The sequence below is a fragment of the Cajanus cajan genome, chromosome 2 (assembly GCF_000230855.2).
Source record: "Cajanus cajan strain Asha chromosome 2, NIPB_CcT2T_4, whole genome shotgun sequence".
In the NCBI taxonomy this organism is placed as follows: domain Eukaryota; kingdom Viridiplantae; phylum Streptophyta; class Magnoliopsida; order Fabales; family Fabaceae; genus Cajanus; species Cajanus cajan.
The window spans coordinates 75,300,077-75,321,251 of record NC_138518.1 but is presented as its reverse complement, the minus strand read 5'-3'; the positions used below and the strand labels follow the sequence as shown (position 1 = coordinate 75,321,251).

Sequence of the window (21,175 nt, the reverse complement as noted above, 5' to 3'; positions counted from 1 at the left end):
AATTTTTTTATATATATTATGAGTCATGATAAATTGAATTTTTTTTTATACTTATGTATAAATTATAAGGAGCAACTTTAATAAAGAATTTACAACATTTCCCTCAACTTCAGCAAATAAAATCTTATTATCTTCTTCTTAAAGTTATTTTGATTTTTTCAAAATGATTTAAAATACTTAGACTAATATTTGACAAAAAAAAATAGTAAATTAATTATTTAAATCATTTATTTTGTTAAGAACTAGTGTAAAAGAAAAAAATAAAAAAAATTTCATATCTTATATATTTTTATTAATTTAAAAAATTAATTATATCAAAATAAATATTCCAATTTACAAAAAGTATTGTAATAAGTTATGATAAAAAAGATTCATATCTTATAAAAAAAAATTATATTCTTTTAAAATAATTATATATAATATTTTATTATTTTATTTATGTATAATTATTAGAAACATGAAATATGTGGATTGATCTCGTGTACATAAAATAAAATGAATATGATCATTTATAATCATGGACTAGAGTATACCACTTGTTATATTAGGGCATCTCCAATGGAAGCAACTCAAATGAGTTGCTTCATGCATTGAAAAATGAAAAATGTGATTTTCAGTGTGCCATGTCAGCATTAAGCAACTCAAACAGAAATTTACTCCAATGGTAAGAAACTTTAAGAAATTCAACTTTAAAATTTTTTTCTAATCATTTATAAATCAAATTTAAATTTTTATTAAAAAGGACAATTGCACTACAATAAAAAAAATGATACATATTTAAATACCTGAGAAAGTTAATTATAAAATTTCATTATTCTTTCCGTTTCATTACAACTTATTAATTAAGCGTGGTATAAGAAAAAAATAAAGACTTAAAATGAATATTATTTTTATTTTTAATACATTATTAATTATATTTTTGTTATTTATATATTTTAAAAAGTTGTTGTGTTATATATTTACAAAAATGAAAATAAAGTTAATTTTATAAAATACTGTATTTATAACAAGATTGTATATTGTGGCAGTGGGTTGGTCGTTATTTTTATTTATTTATTATTATTTTTTATTTATTATTTCTTTAAGTCCAACATCTTCTTCCGGTGTCTTTTCATTTTTCTTCCACTTCACCACCGCGCCTCTTTCCGTTCACAAAGTTAAGGAACGGTTGCTTCACTAAGCAACCTTCTCTCTTTTACAAGAAACTCTTACTGCTACGTCACACTGCTCTAATAATAAAAAATTGGTATTAGAGTTGCTTGATGGGTCAAGCAACTCCTATTAAAGTTGTTCTTAGTCTTGATCTCTCTAAGAATGATAGGATGAAAAGAAAAAAAGGCAAATAAAGGCGAATAATTGGCGATAGTGGCTATTTTCTTCGTCACTTTGAAAGTGATAGTATTTAGTAGGTTAGACAACTTTCCATCAACAAGAACGCAACCTTCATCATAAATTGACAGTTGAGGCTGCATGAATTGGTGAGCTTTTCAAAAAAGAGAATGGAAATTAAATAAAAAAAGAAACCGTCAACCAATTATTTTCAAAAGAGAATGTGAAAATCGTTCACATGGATTCATTCTAAAGTTAACCATCTGTTAGAGAATAAAGAAATAAAAAAAAAAGGAAAGAAAGAGAACAAAAATATAGAACATGCAAGTTAAATAGAAATAGGAAGAACAAATTTTAAATAAATAAAAAAATTCAAAAGAGAGAAAAATTCGTCCACACCATTTTTTTTTTCGCTGCAAAATCCTTATAGGTTGTTCCCCTATTTTCCTTTCGAGTTTTCTGATTTTTTTTTTATCTATTGGAATAAAAATAATTGTAATTTCGGATTTATGATCATATGGATATTATTCCGAGGCCTACTACTATTTAGATGCGTTTCTTATTTGATTATTGCAAAAGTCTTAATTAAAAACTAAAAGGTCGAGTAATAATAATTTTGAACATTTTTTTTATTTGGTTATTATGAAAGTCTTAATTAAAAAGATTCAGTAATATGCATTTTAGTTTGTTTGGTTATCGTAAAATTCTTTTAAATTAAAAAAGTAAATAAAAATTAAAATTCTTGACAGAAACATTCTCTAAAATTATGTAACTTTTAATTTTCTTGATATATTTGAAAATACAAAGCAGAAGCAACCCTTGTCAAGTTAAATGGGTAAAAATTACTTTCAATCTCTCTAATTTTTTTAAAATTCAATTTTAGTCATTTAAAATTTTCAATTAAATTAATCTCTTTAAAAACAAAATATGTTGAGGTCAATCTTTATTTATACGGTTAGAGGACTGACCTCAACATGTTTCATTTTTAGAGTAATTAATTTAATAAAAAAAATAAAGACTAATAATAAATTAAAAAAATTTAGAGGGACTAAAATTAATTTTTATCCGAGTTTTTTTTTTTTTTGAAAAATAATTTTTATCCGAGTTAAAAAATAAATTTTCTTAATTTTCTCTCTTTTCAAAATTGATAAAATTTGTTTTAAATAATAAAAATACTTGCGTTCAATAAATAGTAAATAAAATATTCCAAAATGTTCTTGTTTTATTTTATAAAATTATCTAAATTTCCACACCTGAAAATCAAGTTTTGGATACTATTTTCCTTTGAAATAGTTTTTTTTTTGTTTAAAAATAAATGTTGTTGACAACTCTTATTAAATTTATTTTCTGTGTTGTCCAGTTGCGATCCCAAATATAATAATGTATATTAAATTTAGTTTTTGAACTATAATCAATCATAAGATCTTAGTTCCTACATATAAGATCATGCTCATTTTTAGTCTCTTTAAAATAAATCTTCGTTTTCTTAACCCCCTCGTTCGTGAAGATGTGTTATTTAGTTGTTAATTTTACAAATGAATGACTAAAAGGAGATCTTAAAAAAAAAAAAAATAATTACAAAGATAATATCTAACACGTTTTTTTATATTTTTTATAAATAAGATGTCAAAAGGAAATTATTTATTTTTTTGGGACCAAAAAAAAAATATATATATACCTACTTACATAAATCATATAAAGAATTATACCTATTTCCACATTGTTATATTCATTAACTCTATAATAAATCGCATAAAATTAAAAAAAAAATGAAAAGAATGGAGTATCATGCATATTCTTTCCATTCCCTTTGCATATGTTTGCATGTATACTTTCGTTTCCCTTTACTTTTGTTAAGATTTTCACACCTATAATCATAAATAGCTTATCTTCTTTTCTTTTTGAGGCTAAACAATTAAACATTACAGGGAAAGTGACATTTTCTTAAAGCGAACCTATAAATAAGTACACAAATAGGGATGCATTTATCATAAAGTTTGAGTAAAAAGGCTGGTGTATACCTAATTAGATTTAAGAGTAAGTAGGTATATACATTTATCAGTATTTTGTGTATAGCTTTTCACTTTATTAAAGTGTTACGTTATACTTTAAGGGCCACAAAATACTGCACTTGCTTTGTAGATGGCTAGCTGCAAACTGTATACGTACCTTGAACTTTGACTTGATATTTCCACGTAAAAGTTTTATATAAAACGTGCAGAAGACACACTTTTTTGCTATTGTCGAGTCTCTTGATTTGGTGATTTATTAATCTCTGTTAGAAATTATGTCATGTGGAGAGTATTTAATCACATGGAGAGCAGTTTTGCTGGTTCACTATATATGACAGTACATATCACTGGCTTGGCTTGGAGACAAATGGATAATGGGTTTTGGTTAGGATATTAATACAGGGGAGGTATTTCAATGTATGGCTGGTTACCTTCTATTTATTATATTTCAGTCTTTTAAATATAGACTGTAACTACTAATTCTAAGTGTGTATCTCTTGTGCCATGTTAATATATTTTTTAGAAATTCTATGGTACTCATGTAATTTGAGAGGGTACTGGTACAGTTTTTTATATTTTATATTTTTAATAATTTATTTAAATAATATTTATGATATTTTATTCTTTTAATTTTTAAATTATTTAATCATTTTATTTTTATTTTATATATTCTATTTTATTTATAATAATATTATTATATATTTAAATAGTTTAATTTTAATAATTTTTTATGTATATTTTTATCTTTTCACTTAAAATTTTTAAATTTCTATATTTTAATTTTAATAATTTTTTAAGTATATTTTTTATCTTTTTGTCTTAAATTTTTAAATTTCTATATTGTAATTTTAATAATTTTTTATTTCTACTGTTTATTAACTTTTTCCTTTTTTTAATATTTTATAATATTATTAAAATCTTATAATTTTAATCTCTATAATTTTATCTTACTTTTTATTTTATAAGTATAATTTAAATTATTCATTTTATAATTAAATTAATTATTTTAAATCTTTTATAAATTTACATATAAAAATGTATTAAAATTTCTCGATCTTTAAGGATACACAACAACTTCCAACCTTTGCTGGTTTTCTATTTTCGGTTTTAAAGGAGAAAACAGAGCCACCAGACAAGCCCTCACTGATCTACGTACGGTGAAAGTGGAAACCCATGAGCACCTCCAGCGCTGTGTCTTAAAAATAAGCAACCGAGCATTTGCTATTGAAGTGATCCTACGTGGTAAGAAAAGTTTTAATTTTTTTAGAATAAAGAGATTTGATTCCCCTGAACAAATACGTGGATGTCAGTCATTTAAATTAAAGGGAGGAAAAAATCCTAATCGATCAGAAAAACCACTTTTAATTTCACGTGAAGATTTCAAATTCATCTCCAAAGAATATTTGGATGTTAATTAAAAAGGGCAAGACTGAGAGAGAAAGTCACAATTCTGCAAGTTACATTTATTTATGAATTAGGTAATCACATAAATAATTTACTTAAATTATTTAACAATTTACTTAATATCTTATTTAATAAGGATGTTAATAAATTTTTAATTATGATGTAAGTGTTTAATATTTAATAAATTGTTTTATTTTAAAATTAAAATATATTTTTATTTTTATATTTTTATTTATTTTACCTTTTAATTTTTAGTTTAAAATAAACCATTTTAATTTTTATACTTATATTTTTTTTAATTAATCTTTATACTTGCAATTTTGTAGTTCTTTTAATATTTATCATTATTTTTTCTTGTAATGTCGTATGTATTGTGTTGATGTGACCGTACTAATTCATCTTTGCATGTCTAATGTTGAATTTATTTTGATAGAGTTATACTAAATTAGATTTGTGTCTCTTTTATACATTCACGTACGTTGTTTGTTTCTTGTAACATTGTATTTTTTTTTATAAACTAAAATTAGGTGAATGGTAACTAGTATTTTTTTTTCATTTTTATTATTATTGTGATGTATAACATCATTTTTAAAAATTATTTAGTTACTTTTTATATTTTTATTTTACCTTCAATCATAATTTAAATTGTAATTTTTTAATTTTAAAATGAGATAATATTGTATAATTAAATACTTAAATAATGATACATCAGAACACTTCAAGATTATATAAGTACTTTTATATATATATATATATATATATATATATATATATATATTCAAATGCAACAACCTATTAAATTTTAAGCGCTTGTATCATAAGTATTTATTGTATAAAAGCTTATTATATGAAATCTTAAATAAATTGCTTGTCCAAATTAATCATAAGCTCAAAACATCTTACAGGTTACAATAAAATATTTTATATAAATTTATTCAAATACTCTTATAAATACTTACGAAATAAAATAAGTATAAATAGGTTGTTTATAAGTTTTTCTAAATGGATTCTTGGTTTTTCAAAGACATTTGGTAAAAACTTATGTAATTATTTTATTTATAAGTCCATTAAATAGCACAGTACAATTAATTGTGTTGGTTCAAATAAAATGTATCTTTTCAGGGTTCGTGAGGATAAAGACGAATTGGGAGGTTCTTTGCAGGTATGGGCAAGGGATCAACGATGATCTTCTCATCTGGAATCAGTTTTTGCCACTTGAACCTCTTCACTAGGTTGTGCATGAAAACCAATATTTCCAATCTAGCATACTCTTTTCCTGGGCACATCCTTGGTCCCCCACCAAATGGTACGAAAGTATAAGGTGCAGGTCCATTTCCTTCAAATCTACTTGGATCGAATTTCTCTGGCTCTGGAAAGTATTCTGGATTTTTATGTGTAGAATTTGCACTCCAATACAACTGCAAAAGTTTCAAAATAACTAAATTAAGTGACCAATGAACAACTATACAATAACAAAAAGTTTCGTTATAGAAACCAAGCACATGACGTAAGTTTCAAGCCCTAGTTAACAAGAACAAAAGAAAATGAAAAGAGCGTAAACATGTGTATGGCTTAGTAAAATTTAAGGGAATCCTATTATACAATTTTTTCTTACCTTCCATCCCTTTGGAATTGAGAACCCATTGAAAATAAAGTCATTGATGGCTTCCCTGAAACCTCCTTGAAGCGGAGGAGCAATTCTCATTACTTCACAAGCTACGTTCCAAGAATATTTCATCTTGTTGATATCATCCCAGTTCAATAACTCTCCTGGCGATTTCGATTTTGCAATTTCCATTTGCTCTAAACAAATTACACAAAAAGGAACACAAATAATTAAGTATATATATTAGGAAAAGAATCACAGCATATCTATATATATTAAAATGTTTATTTGATGAATATTTATTTCATTTTATGAAAAAAATACTGTCTCTTTTAATTTTAACACAATAATTTTCAAGACTGTATTTTTATATAGGGAATTCTTAAGTTTTGTTTTAAATTTAGTTTTAATTTTCAATTATACTTTTGGGCTTTTGTTATTTAGTTTTTTACGACTTGTTCATTTCAGGATGAAGTGTTCTAAAAGAAAGGTTTCTTGTGGAATTGTATATACATATACGAAAAAAGTTTATACTACACATTCAACAAAAGAATATAATTATATTAATAAAATAAAAATCAAGCTTGACTACTTGAATGAAGTGGTTCAAGTGGGATTCTTCTAAATTTTGATAAAAATAGCACGAAATCAGAGCAACAAATAACCACATAAATGATGAGGTCAGCCTTGATAATTTCTTTTGGAGGCTAGTTCGTAATTCAAATATCAACCGAATAATTTGAAATTCGGCGAGAGTTTGACGTAAGTTAAGAGGGTTGAAATCAAGAAGATTTTGACTTGTAGACTTGATAGTTGACTTTAAATGTTCATGAGATAGATAATTGTTGGTATGAATGACTTTCAATAAATATTATTATTAGATTTTATGTATAAATGCAAAACATATTTAATTTTTATTTGATTATTTAAAAATAGTTTTTAAAATTTAAATTACGAGAGAAAGAACAAATAAGTGAAAACAGGACTGGAAGTTATAAGAAATGATAATGTCATTTTATTAAAGTTTATGGAATTTAATATCATATTCTCAAGCTCACGTTTCAGACGTTATCAATTACTTTTATTTAACTATGAAATGTACTTTGCACCAAACTAAAATATTAAATAATGTTAAATTAGTGACATGGAATCAAGTGTTAAGTTAAATATGTTCCGTAAATATTAGTTTGGAACACAAGTAAGTGATATTTGAAGAATAATTATTCTATTCAATAATTCATATTCTATATCAAATTTTAACAATCAAATTATTAAATTTAAAGTTTTTAATAAAGATTAAATTTATAAAATTTTAAAAAAATTATAAATTTGATCTAATCATTAATAACTATAAATTCAAGGATTTAATTCTTGAAAATTAATGTAAAATATGAGTTATTGAATAGAGTAAGTTTAAATAAATTTACTCATGAAATAAATACATCCTTCCTTAATTAGAGAAATTCTACGGTACTCACTATAATTGTGGGGTACTGGAATAGTCATTTTTTTATTTATAATTACTTGTTTTATTTTTATTTTAATTTAATATTTTTAATAATTTATCTGTATCTTTATATTATTTATATATTTTTTAATTTATATCTTAATATAGCATCTATTATAATTAAAAAGTTTAATATTAATATTTTGTTAATATGTTTTAATTTTTTTTGGTGATAACTTTTTTAAATTTATAGAATAAATTAGTTTTTCAGTTATATTTTTATTTTATTTTAATGTTTTTATAATATTATTATAATTTTTTGTTTTTAATTTTTTAATTTGGTCAAATATAAATAAAATTTGTTATGAAAATTGACCTTTTAGTTATTTTGTTTAAAATTAATCTTTTTAATTGATTTATTTTATATAAATTTTTAATCTAAAATTTATGTTATTTTAAATTTATTTTTTAAAATTTATTTGTTCACATAATGTGAAGTACCAAAATCTTTCAATTTTCATGAGTCCCTAGCAGTTTCTCCTTAATTATATATATATATATATTGATGGTAAGTTAAGATGGAATTAATGAAGTTGATAATAGAGTATTCACCTTGATAGACTCTATGATAAATGTGAGGGAGTTCAGCGAGGTATTTAACAATGAAAGTACATGCAGCACTGGCAGTGTCGTGTCCTCCAATCAAAAGGCCAAGAATCTTGTCAGCAATATCCAATTGGTTCATAAACTGTCCAGTTTGGTCGCATGTTAGGAGCATGTGAGACAAAATGTCTTGGGTTGCCGATGCTTTTCCTTCTCCTAAATCCACCTTCCTCTGCCTAATGATTTCCAACAGCTCCTTTCTGATCCCCTTGGCTGCCTTTATTGCTTTGTTGAACGGCGTTCCCGGAAGATCAACGGGCACTGATATGATCCCACTCGCCAACAGATGAAAAGGCTTCTCTAGTTTCGCCACGTCATTCACATCCTCCACGCTCATGAACAAACGGCAAGCCAACATGAAGGTGTACCTGTTAGTGTGTGTTAAGTGACCATATCAGATCAATTAGTAACAAAATAATAAGATATGATGAAATTAATATCAGATCAATTAATATTATTCACCTCTTGGCCAAGGGATAGACGGTGAGTTCCGTCTGGTTTTCCCAAAGCTGGGCGAAGTGGGTCTGAGCAACGGCGTCCATGACGGGGACGTAGCGTCGGAGAGCTTCAGGCTTAAGAAACTGCGGCAGCAGCTTTCTCATCTTTCTGGATTCTTCTTTGGAGTCCGTCTGAAGCGTGGTGGGGAAGATTTTGTTGACGCTACTGGGCCACCAGGCGCTCACAAGCTTGTTCTCGTTGGAGAACAGGAACTTGTTGCAGGCCGCGCCGCAGAAGATCACAGCCGGTTCCCCTAGAATGGAGGTCTTGAAGAGGTGCGAGGAGAACCTGAGCATGCGGTCGAATATGAACTTCTCCGGATGACCCCTCCATCCGGTGGCAAGGAACTCGAGGCTCTCCCCGATGACGGGGTAACCGGTTGTTCCCGGTGGGAGGTTGGGGAGCGCGAATGGGGACCTGTGCTTGTAGAAGAGGATGGAGAGGGAGAGGGTGACCAAGGAAACAAAGAGGAGCAGTAGGGATAGGTAGAGATATTGGTCCATGCTTTTCGTGTCACGTAGAGTGTGTGACTTCGTTAATTGCTATTTGCGTGAGAGAAAGAGAGAGAGAGAGAGAGAGAGGAAAAGGATATTCTTATAGGTTAGTGTGTTGTGGTAGTGGCAATTCGTTTGGTGTGTGCCAATTTATAGGCACCATCTTAGGAGGGTACGCTACTTCGTGTCACCTATAATTTTATATTAACTACACCCTGCGTCATATAGTCAAACAGTGAACATCATGCTCCTTTCCTTAATTTTTAAAAAATAACATCATGCTCCTCTCTTTTCTCTTCTTTGCAAAATACAAAATATGTGCATCAAATTATTATTATTATTTCCTCTCTGTATCACGGAAAAAATAACCACTTCATGCCTTTTTTTAAAAAAATAAAATAATAATGGAGATGTTAAAAATTATATAATAATGAGTCTACATGATTTATGAAGTGGAACTTTACGGGAAAGTAAAACAAAAAATGAGTGGTTTAAAAGTAGTTATAGATTAAAGCTGCTGGACACAAAAATGTGTACCCAAAAACAAAAGTATAAATATAAATTAATAAAAAAGAAGCACTTCATGCGTGTGTATATATTTTCTTTTATATGTTTAATTATTTTAAGATTTAAAATAGAATAATTTAAGATGCTTCATGTCTCTGCACATTTTATTTAAATAAAAAAAAGTTAAGACAATAGAAGTGATCCTCGCAGTTCTAATAAAAATGAAAAAATAGTTTAATCAAAAGTACACTATATAAAAAAGATGGTTCATATTTCTTTTATATATAAAATAGATAGATATAGTATAATTTATATTGTTGTTGCTAAATATATAAAAAAAGAAAGCCATAAGAATCAGATCCTATATATGAACAACCCAAGAAACACAAAAAGAAAAACGCAAAATACCCGACGAAAACATAAAATACAAAAGTGTAATAATGTAGAAAACGTAACAACAAAGCAAAATCAAATTTTAAGTAAATATAACTATTTATGTTATTCACATATCGTATACGAGAGATATATATCAATTTTCACAGTATTTATGACAAATCAAAGTCTAGACATTACATTATCATTTTTTTTTGCATCATTATTGTTGTCCCTTACAATTATTATTATTATTATTATTATTATTATTATTATTATTATTATTATTGTTGTTGTTGTTGTTGTTGTTGTTGCTGTTCTAAATTTTTTCTAATTTCTTCTATCTTTTTATCAATTCTGCTTTCTAGATTTATAGTTTCTATTTGAGTATTGAGCTAGTAAATAGGTTTAACTAATGGTTTAATGAGAGCTGTGGATGTACTACTACTAGCATGTTCTTGATTTTCTATTCTAATTAACTGTTTTGACATAATTTCTAACATAATATTAGAATAATTAATCTGAAAATGTAATTTTTTAATATCTTTTTTATTGACTTCCTTTTCAGTTTCATTAATAATTTTATAAGGACTAGCTTCTACTTCTGAATTATCTATTGTAAATTTTATTCCTAATGTAGGAGGATATTTTGATTTTATTGTTTTATTATCAATAGTTGTCCAATTTGTAGAAGTATTTGAAAGAGGATTTATAAGTTTTTCAAAAGGATAATCTATTTTATTGTCTTTACAAAAATTTTCAAACCAATCAAAAAAGTAAATATTTATCTCTTGTTCTTCCATAAAATTATAATATAAGGTTCTAAAATCTATTGTTTTTTTTGTTGTAAAAGTTGAAAAATACCAATTTCTTTTTTCTTTATTGTAATCTGCCTTAAAATCTTCATTAATCCATATTTTATCAATTTTAAAAGGTTCTTCTCTAGTAATAGTGTTTAATACATGTGATGGAGTAGGATTATAATCTTCAGATATTCTTCTATATCGTGATGATAAACGGGTTTTGATATTTTTGAATTGATATCTAATTTGGTAAGATCTATATTAATGGGTTGAACCATCTACCGAATATCTTGCACTACTACCTTTATAAATCATTTGAGGTTCTCGTATTTTTAATGATTTTGATCTATTCATTCTTAATTTAATATTGGTTCCTTCTTGAATAATATCTCTAACCTGAGTGTTATATATTTTAGGTTCTTCTATTATATCTTCTAAATACTAATCTTCAGGGATTTTGCTAATAACTTCTTCATGACTAAGACGTCTTGGAACTTGTATAGAGGATTTTTTAAGATTGGCTTTGACTAAAATAGTCTCATTTTTAGGCGAAGACCTTAAAGCTTTATAATTATAATCAATCTTAGTTACCTTGTAATAAATTCTAAAAATTATTTGTATTGGTCCTGACTCTTCATCTAATATCTCATCTGAAACTTCTACATATAATTTTAAAGCATTACAAGTTTTTTCATTTCTAATATTCATTGAAAAGTTTGGATAACAATTAAAAAAGGTCGGACCATCATGTAAGTTGCTTTCTAATATTGCTATTATTGAATCAGAAAATTGTTTCATTCTAAGATCTCTTAATAACAATAATATTGGACTATTAAATCCTAATCTATAATTAGGTTTTGCTGCTACTTGAATTAATCCCATGTGTATAAAATTATACCCATTTCTAATGTGCTCATTTAAAACTGTTTGCTCTAATAAATTAATTATCTTGTTAGTCTTTGTTCCTGGATAACTATATTCTAAAATATGAACTTCATCTTGATTAGTAGACCATATACTATGTTGTTTATAAACTTCACATTTTTTAACTAAAGGTATTGACCAATTATGAAGAGAGTTTTCTATTTCTGCTATTTTAAGCTCTTGTTCTATCATGTCTTGTGAGGTTGATGAAGATGCATCTTGTTGACTAGGATTTCTAATAACTATTTGCTTATTTTTAGTCCTTAATCCTAAATTACTAATAGAATCAAAGAAGGTTAAAAATGACAAAATTATAAGAAATCTATTGAGTAAAGTAGGATCTGGAATAAGATGATAATATCAAAACTCAAGGCTCTGATACCATATATACTGATAGAAATTAATCGAAAGATGGGGATAAGGATATTCATTATAAGTAATATGAATATGTCCATGTTCTAGAAATATTATCGTTTTGACGACAATATGAAGACAATATAAATTGATTCAAGTAAAGGTGGCAGGGCCTCCTAGTTATGATCGATTGTTATAGAAAATCTTTCCCTCAATAAGTTAAAAACCTATCCCAAACTTAAAACTTATTATCCAAGACCTTCTCCTGCTGATGTTCTTTATGAAGAACAAGGAGATTTAGTTTAAAATAATTATTCAGGTAGTGATATATGTGAATGGAATATAGATGGTATGAGTGAGCAAGGAATATTAGATTTTATTTGTCAAATGACAATGGCAGCTAGTGCCTACAAAAGAAGAGGAAGTTCAGATAGAGCCACTGCCATGACTCGTCCAAGGACTTACAAGACAATTAAAAGGATGGTGGGATAATTTTTGCACTCCCTCTGATAGAGAAACAATATTAGGAGCCACAGAAAATGAAAATAAGGAAGATGTTGTAGCAACTCTTATTTATATTATTATTCAACATTTGTAGGAGATCCAAATATATTTAAAGATAGAGTTGCTAGCCAATTAGCAAATCTATATTGTCCAACAATGTCTGATTATTATTATTATCATTATTATTATTATTATTATTATTATTATTATCATTATTATTATTTATTATTATCATTATTATTATCATCAGTATCATTATTATTATCATTATTATTATCATTATTATTATTATTATTATTATCATTATTATCATTATTATTATCATTATTATTATCATTATTATCATTATTATTATCATTATTATTATCATTATTATTATTATTTTTATTATTATCATTATTATTATCATTATTATTATCATTATTATTATCATTATTATTATCATTATTATTATTATCATTATTATCATTATTATTATCATTATTATTATCATTAACAATATTTAATAACAAAAAATTATAATAAATTTAATATTATTTTATTTATATTTTTAATTATTTATTAAATAATATATAAAGTAAAAAAATCTCATAATTAAATATTTATCATGAAATTTTTTTAATCGTATTTTAGTAAGTATAAAGATATTTAAAATGTGCAATTAGGTGATGAAATTCAACTCGGACATAAAATTATTAATAGAAAAATCTCTCCTTATATCATAATTAAGATTATGCACACGTCCAAAGATCTTAAATGGAAAATACACATATTTTATTTCTTGATATAAAGAACAAAACAAAAATATAATACAAAATTTGAATTATATAATTCTTCTAATTAAATAAAGAAAAAGAATTATAAAAAATATTAAAATAAATAAAAGTCTATAAATCTAAATAATATCTTAAATTATAAATTCATAAAATAACTTCTTAAATTTTTACTCATTCAATTTATTTAAAATTTGAATTATTTATCTAATAAGTAAAAAGTGTAATTGATCCAAATTAATAAAAATAGAAGTGACCTGAATATTATTATATTAACTACGGTGCGTGGAGTCAAACAATAAATGAAGCTCATGCTCATCTCTTTTCTCTTTGATTACGCTTCTGGCAATTATTGTTTGTGTTAAGTGAGTGATTATTTGTTAGCCCTAATAAATAGGTCTGCGTTTGGCAAAATCCAATTTCATAAGGTCATTGCTGCTGCTGCTGCTTCAGGAGCGAGTGTCCACGGGGTTACTATATCTTACAATTTACAAACTATTCACCAGAATCAAGACTCTAATTGAGGAAAAGAAGAAAGTATTTCACAATCTTACATTACATGTTTTCTGATTAATCTTTACATTAGTAACATGCATATATAGTTAATATATATTAATAAATTTGAGCAACTCTAATAGGAATTGCTTGTCTCATGAAACAACTTAAGCCCCGATTTTTTATTATTGGAGGACTCTGACGTGGCAACATGAGTTGCTTGAAGAAGAGAGTTACTTCCTCAAGCAACCGTTCCTTACCAGATTTCAAGAAGATCTTATTGAACATATTTGAGAATGTTTCAAAAATAATAATGATGAAAATTAATTTCGTATAACGTCTATGTATTTACTATTACTTTATTTTATTTTTTAATATTTACTTATTGTGTATTTTTTCTCGTAATTTATTTTCTTTCAATTTAGTGCAATTATCCTTTTTAATAAAAATTTAAAATTGGTTCATAAGTGATTAAAATTTTTTTTCTAAAAGTTGAATTTCTTAAAGTTTCTTACCATTAGAGTAAATTTGTGTTTGAGTTGCTTAATACTGACATGACACAGTAGGGACCACTTTTTTCATTTTTCAATGCATGAAACAACTCAAATGAGTTGCTTCCATTGGAGATGCCCTTAGATGTATGTAACGTAAAAATTGGTTAAAAAAATGGCTTAAATATGTTTTTAGTCCCTCAAATTTAGGGTAATTCTGTTTTTGGTCCCTCAAATTTAAAATTGTTGTTTTTAGTCTTTATAATTTCAAAAAATCCTATTTTAGTCCCTATATTTAAATTTTGTTAAGAAATTTATCAAATATTATTGTATAAAATTTACCTATTAGTATCCTTATTAGTGAAAATATCATATTAAATCCGGTTGATATTGCATAACTGTCTTAATCAGTCACTTTCAAATATGTTATTAGTGATCTAATAAGGGACTAAAACAAGACTTTTAAAAATTACAGGAACTAAAAACAACAATTTTAAATTTGAGAGACCAAAAACAAATTTATCTTAAATTTAAGGAACTAAAAACATATTTAAGAAGAAAAAAAATATATACATACTGTTCTTACCAGAAATCTGCTGTAGAGATGATCCTCCGAGTAAGATTGGTGAGCTTCCTTCGCTGGTACGCTTGATGCTCCAAGATGGGGGTGGTACCTGCAAAAGAGACTCTGATGCTAAAGTTAGTGTTTGTGGGAGTATGAGTCTCGTATAAATAATGCACGTACCTTTGTGTGAATTAGGGTTGTGTTGGGCCTTGGGCCTGAGATCTGTTATGATCTGATTAGATAGTAGATCTCGTCTAGAGCGAGATACCCGAGATCAGTTATGATCTGATTAGATTGCGGATCTCATCTGGAGCGAGATCTCCGAGATCAGTTATGATCTGATTAGATTGCGGATCTCGCTTAGGCCGAGATCTCCCAGTGCGTGCCCGAGGTTATTCCACCCTGTGATATCGAGCTCGAGCTCGGCATGGCAGTACAGATAGTACATTAGCCCCCCGAGCTCCGAAGACCCTAGGTCGAGGAGTTAAGTCCGAGCTCGTCAAGTGGCTGTGGCCCTTTGCGTACATCTGCCTGTCGAGATGCCATGTGTCATAGCCATCACCTCGTTCCCATAACGCGTGGGCGGCGCGGCGACAAGATTGTATTTTTATTTGTTTTGATGGCGTGGCCTTTTTGGGCCGATGTGGTGTTCCGATGTCCATGTTTCATGGTCGAGCTGAGGAGCTCAGCAATAATGAGCTTACTGCTTTGTTAGGCTGGTAAACCTTTGACCGAGTCAGCAGTTTGGTTAAGCACAAGTCGATAACTCGGCTGGCCAGTACACTTGCCCCCCAAGCACCGAGTGATGTAAGAGCAAAGGGGCTTCTGAGGAGTTCCCAAATTTGTTGTTTGAAGGTTCAAATTCGACCTTGTTAAGTAGATGTGATCTCAAGGTTCGTACTCGACCTTGGCATAATAAGGTTCGTACTCGACCTTGGTTAAAAAAATGTAATCTCAAGGTTCAGACTCGACCTCGGCATAACAAGGTTCGAATTCGACCTTGGTTAAGAAAATGCAATCTCGAGGTTCGGACTCGACCTCGGCATAACAAGGTCCGTACTCGACCTTGGTTAAGAAAATGCAATCTCAAGGTTCGGACTCGACCTCGGCATAACAAGGTTCGAACTCGACCTTGGTTAATAAAATGTGATCTCAAGGTTCGGACTCGACCTCGGCATAACAAGGTTCGAACTCGACCTTGATTAATAAAATGTGATCTCGAGGTTCGGACTCGACCTCGGCATAACAAGGTTCGAACTCGACCTTGGTTAATAAAATGTGATCTCAAGGTTCGGACTCGACCTTGGCATATCAAGATTCGAACTCGACCTTTGTTAATAAAATGTGATCTCAAGGTTCGGACTCGACCTCGGCATAACAAGGTTCGAACTCGACCTTGATTAATAAAATGTGATCTCGAGGTTCGGACTCGACCTCGGCATAACAAGGTTCGAACTCGACCTTGGTTAATAAAATGTGATCTCAAGGTTCGGACTCGACCTTGGCATATCAAGATTCGAACTCGACCTTGGTTAAGAAAATATGATCTCTAGGTTCGGACTCGACCTCGGCATATCAAGGTTCAATTCGACCTTAGTTAAGAAAATGCAATCTCGAGGTTCGGACTCAACCTCGGCATAACAAGGTTCGTGCTCGACCTTGGTTAAGAAAATGTAATCTCAAGGTTGGGACTCGACCTTGGCATAACAAGGTTCGAACTCAACCTTGGTTAATAAAATGTGATCTCGAGGTTCAGACTCGACCTCGGAATAACAAGGTTCGAATTCGACCTTGGTTAAGTATATGTAATCTCAAGGTTCGGACTCGACCTCGGCATAACAAGGTTCGAATTCGACCTTGGTTAATAAAATGTGATCTCGAGGTTCGGACTCGACCTCGGCATAACAAGGTTCGAACTCGACCTTGGTTAAGAAAATGTAATCTCAAGGTTCGGACTCGACCTCGGCATAACAAGGTTCGAATTCGACCTTGGTTAAGAAAATGCAATCTCGAGGTTCGGACTCGACCTTGGCATAACATGGTTCGAACTCGACCTTGGTTAATAAAATGTGATCTCAAGGTTTGGACTCGACCTCGGCATAACAAGGTTCGAACTCGACCTTGATTAATAAAATGTGATCTCGAGGTTCGGACTCGACCTCGGCATAACAAGGTTCGAACTCGACCTTGATTAATAAAATGTGATCTCGAGGTTCGAACTCGACCTCGGCATAACAAGGTTCGAACTCGACCTTGGTTAATAAAATGTGATCTCGAGGTTCGGACTCGACCTCGAAATAACAAGGTTCGAATTCGACCTTGGTTAAGAAAATGTAATCTCAAGGTTCGGACTCGACCTCGGCATAATAAGGTTCGAATTCAACCTTGGTTAATAAAATGTGATCTCGAGGTTCAGACTCGACCTCGGCATAACAAGGTTCGAACTCGACCTTGGTTAAGAAAATGTAATCTCAAGGTTCGGACTCGACCTCAGCATAACGAGGATCGAATTCGACCTTGGTTAAGAAAATGCAATCTCGAGGTTCGGACTCAACCTCGGCATAACAAGGTTCGTGCTCGACCTTGGTTAAGAAAATGTAATCTCAAGGTTCGGACTCGACCTTGGCATAACAAGGTTCAAATTCGACCTTGTTAAGTAGATGTGATCTCAAGGTTCGTACTCGACCTTGGCATAATAAGGTTCGTACTCGACCTTGGTTAAAAAAATGTAATCTCAAGGTTCAGACTCGACCTCGGCATAACAAGGTTCGAATTCGACCTTGGTTAAGAAAATGTGATCTCAAGGTTCGGACTCGACCTCGGCATAACAAGGTTCGAACTCGACCTTGATTAATAAAATGTGATCTAGAGGTTCGGACTCGACCTCGGCATAACAAGGTTCGAACTCGACCTTGATTAATAAAATGTGATCTCGAGGTTCGGACTCGACCTCGGCATAACAAGGTTCGAACTCGACCTTGGTTAAGAAAATGTGGTCTCGAGGTTCGGACTCGACCTCGGTTAATAAAATGGGATCTCAAGGTTCGGACTCTGCCTCGGCAAGTCGTCACGATTAATGTGCCAATACCAAAAATGTATTGGAATAGAGTTGTTTTGTTGATTATTTTTGAGGTGTGCCTCGTTGAAACCTTCCTTGGCCAAAAACCCTTTTCTTTAGTGAGAAAAAAAGCTGAGGAGGAAAAAGAGTACGTCACCTGAATTTACAAGTTAAGAGAAATAAAATTTGAGGTGGGTGACATTCCAAGTTCCGAATTTCCCTTCGGAGGGGTCTATTCTTGCCTCTCTCACCCCACCAAACAAGGTCGCCAACTTTAAATGTTTGTGGCCTGACCTTGGTCTTGCTTTCCTTGTGGTTTGTTGCGAACCTGGTCACGAAAAGCAGAGTGTTCTTCCATCTGTATGTACCCGGCAGCTCGGGCATGGAGTTCGTCCATATCAGCTGGAGCTCGGCGACACAGGCTGTCCACAAAAGGTTCTGGCTTGAGCACCATGAGCATGGCGTGTAGGGCGACCTCGGGATTCAAGTTGCGAATCTTCACCGAGATGCCAGCAAAACGTTCCATGAACGTCCGTAGTGGTTCGTCGTCGCCCTGTCTGAAGCTGGCCAGAGCAGCCGACGTTACGAGGTGAGGTCGACTCGTTGCATACTGCGCCGTGAATCGTCTGATCAGAGTGCCGAAGCTGTCAATTGACTCGGCAGGTAGTTGGGTATACCAGTTGAGTGTGGCCCGTTTGAGCGAGGTCGGGAAAACCCTACACAAGATAACATCATTGTTAGTGTAGAGGTTTACCTGGGTCGTATACAGGTCAATATGTTCATCGGGGTCCGTCGTGCCATCATAGCGATCAAGGTGGAGAGGCTTCCATCTGCGGGGGAGTGGAGTCTCCATGATGCCATCCACAAAAGGATGACGACGAAAAGTTTCTTGACCCTATGTGACATGAGTAGGGGCCCTGCTGACATCCTGAGTCGACTTGTGCGTCGGTGCATGAGACCGATGCGTGGCAGGTCGTGGAGTCGGTGCTCTGGTCGCAGTTCGGGGTTTAGAAACCGAATGCCCTTCGCCCTCATTCAGGTTACTCTGCAGAGGGGGTTGATTTGGGGGACGCCGAGGGAGTTTGGCACGAATGCGCTCGTTCTCGGCGCGTAGTGCCGCTAGGTCGGCTTCATTAGAGGTGCGCATTGCTGCTAGATCAGTTTCGTGCTTGGCACGCATGCTTTGTAGGTTGGCGGCGTGTTGTTGCCGCATTTGTTCGACCTGGTCGATCATCCTCCTTAACGTTGCTGCATCACTATCCATGGTAGTTGAGTGATCCAGGTCGTCTGTTGCGCGTCTGCTGTGGCTTCTGGTGAAAACTATACAGGTGGCCGATAAGAGCTGTCTTGATCGGCCCCACGGTGGGCGCCAAATGTTCTTATCGGAAATCTACTGTAGAGATGATCCTCCGAGTAAGATTGGTGAGCCTCCTTCGCTGGTACGCTTGATGCTCCAAGATGGGGGTGATACCTGCAAAAGAGACTCCGATGCTAAAGTTAGTGTTTGTGGGAGTATGAGTCTCGTATAAATAATGCACGTACCTTTGTGTGAATTAGGGTTGTGTTAGGCCTTGGGCCTGAGATCTGTTATGATCTGATTAGATAGTAGATCTCGTCTAGAGCGAGATACCCGAGATCAGTTATGATCTGATTAGATTGCGGATCTCATCTGGAGCGAGATCTCCGAGATCAGTTATGATCTGATTAGATTGCGGATCTCGCTTAGGCCGAGATCTCCCAGTGCGTGCCCGAAGTTATTCCACGCTGTGATACCGAGCTCGAGCTCGGCATGACAGTACGGATAGTACACATACATTTAGTAGTGTTAAGCTATCTAATAATTTTTCTTATTTAAGTCCCGATACGTTTAACCCAATGCAAATTCAATTTCACGTGTTTGGTTATAAATGAGTAAAAAGATTTAAAAAAATAAAAATAAAAGTCTGGTGGTTCATGGTGATGATAATGTAGCTTCTTTATTTTAATTGCAATATGGAGTTTTACCAGTCCAGAGTTTTTATTATTGACATCGCCTTTTAATTCCAATTATGTTTTCTTTTTAACAGTGGAGGTTCTACTAGTGGAGGTATCGATTTGACTTGTAAGGGCTATCTCGAAGCTCAGATTAAAATTAAGAAAGTAACTTTATAGGTTTAGGGTTTAGTCTGTGTCCATTACAATTGCAACTGGTTATCTTTTAAAACATGTGGCTAAATATTGTAATAGCTAATCATTATTCCTTCCGAAACAGTACTAGGATTCTCGATCGTGGGTTGAAAAACATCATACTACTTATCATATTAAAAGCTAAGTACTACTCTCATTATTCTTTATATTTTTATGTTGTAAAGAAAAACTAAAATCAATATACATTATTTTTTGAAGCATATATTTTTTAAAAAAGCATATACCTCCATATAACTTATATGTATATATTATATTATATAATTATATTATGTTGTAAGTTTTTGAAATATATATATATATATATATATATATATATATATATAAGAAAAAGACTAATTACCAACAATTTTTTCTATAAAGTTGGTCCTATCAAAAAAATATTATTATCGACAAAATCCATAAATAACCAAAATATATGTGTGTTAAGAGTTAAGTAAATTTAGTTAAGAAGGGACAACTTATCTGAGTCTATATTATATTTATAAAAAAAAAGATAAATTTTTAATACAAGAAATCAAAGGTTAAATGATTGTTAGTTACTTATATAAAGAAAAATAATTTTAAAAGTATTGAAAATAATAAAATCATTCTATAATTTTAGAATTTATGAAAGAAATTGTAATGTATATTTATATTCTAAAAATGTGAAATCATATGTTTATCATTACAAGTTTGTATATGAATATATT

The 21,175-nt window shown here is 30.6% G+C and overlaps 1 protein-coding gene across 1 annotated transcript; it reads right to left on the bottom strand.

The window, feature by feature from the left end:
- Nucleotides 1-5,772: 5,772 nt before the first annotated feature.
- Nucleotides 5,773-9,590, bottom strand: LOC109799571 (beta-amyrin 28-monooxygenase). Its single transcript, XM_020360153.3, has 4 exons — nt 8,924-9,590; nt 8,411-8,829; nt 6,361-6,548; nt 5,773-6,163 (listed from the first exon to the last, which is right to left on the bottom strand). The coding sequence occupies exons 1-4, from the start codon at nt 9,460-9,462 to the stop codon at nt 5,864-5,866; spliced, it is 1,446 nt and encodes a 481-aa protein (XP_020215742.1). The 5' UTR covers nt 9,463-9,590; the 3' UTR covers nt 5,773-5,863.
- Nucleotides 9,591-21,175: the final 11,585 nt, after the last annotated feature.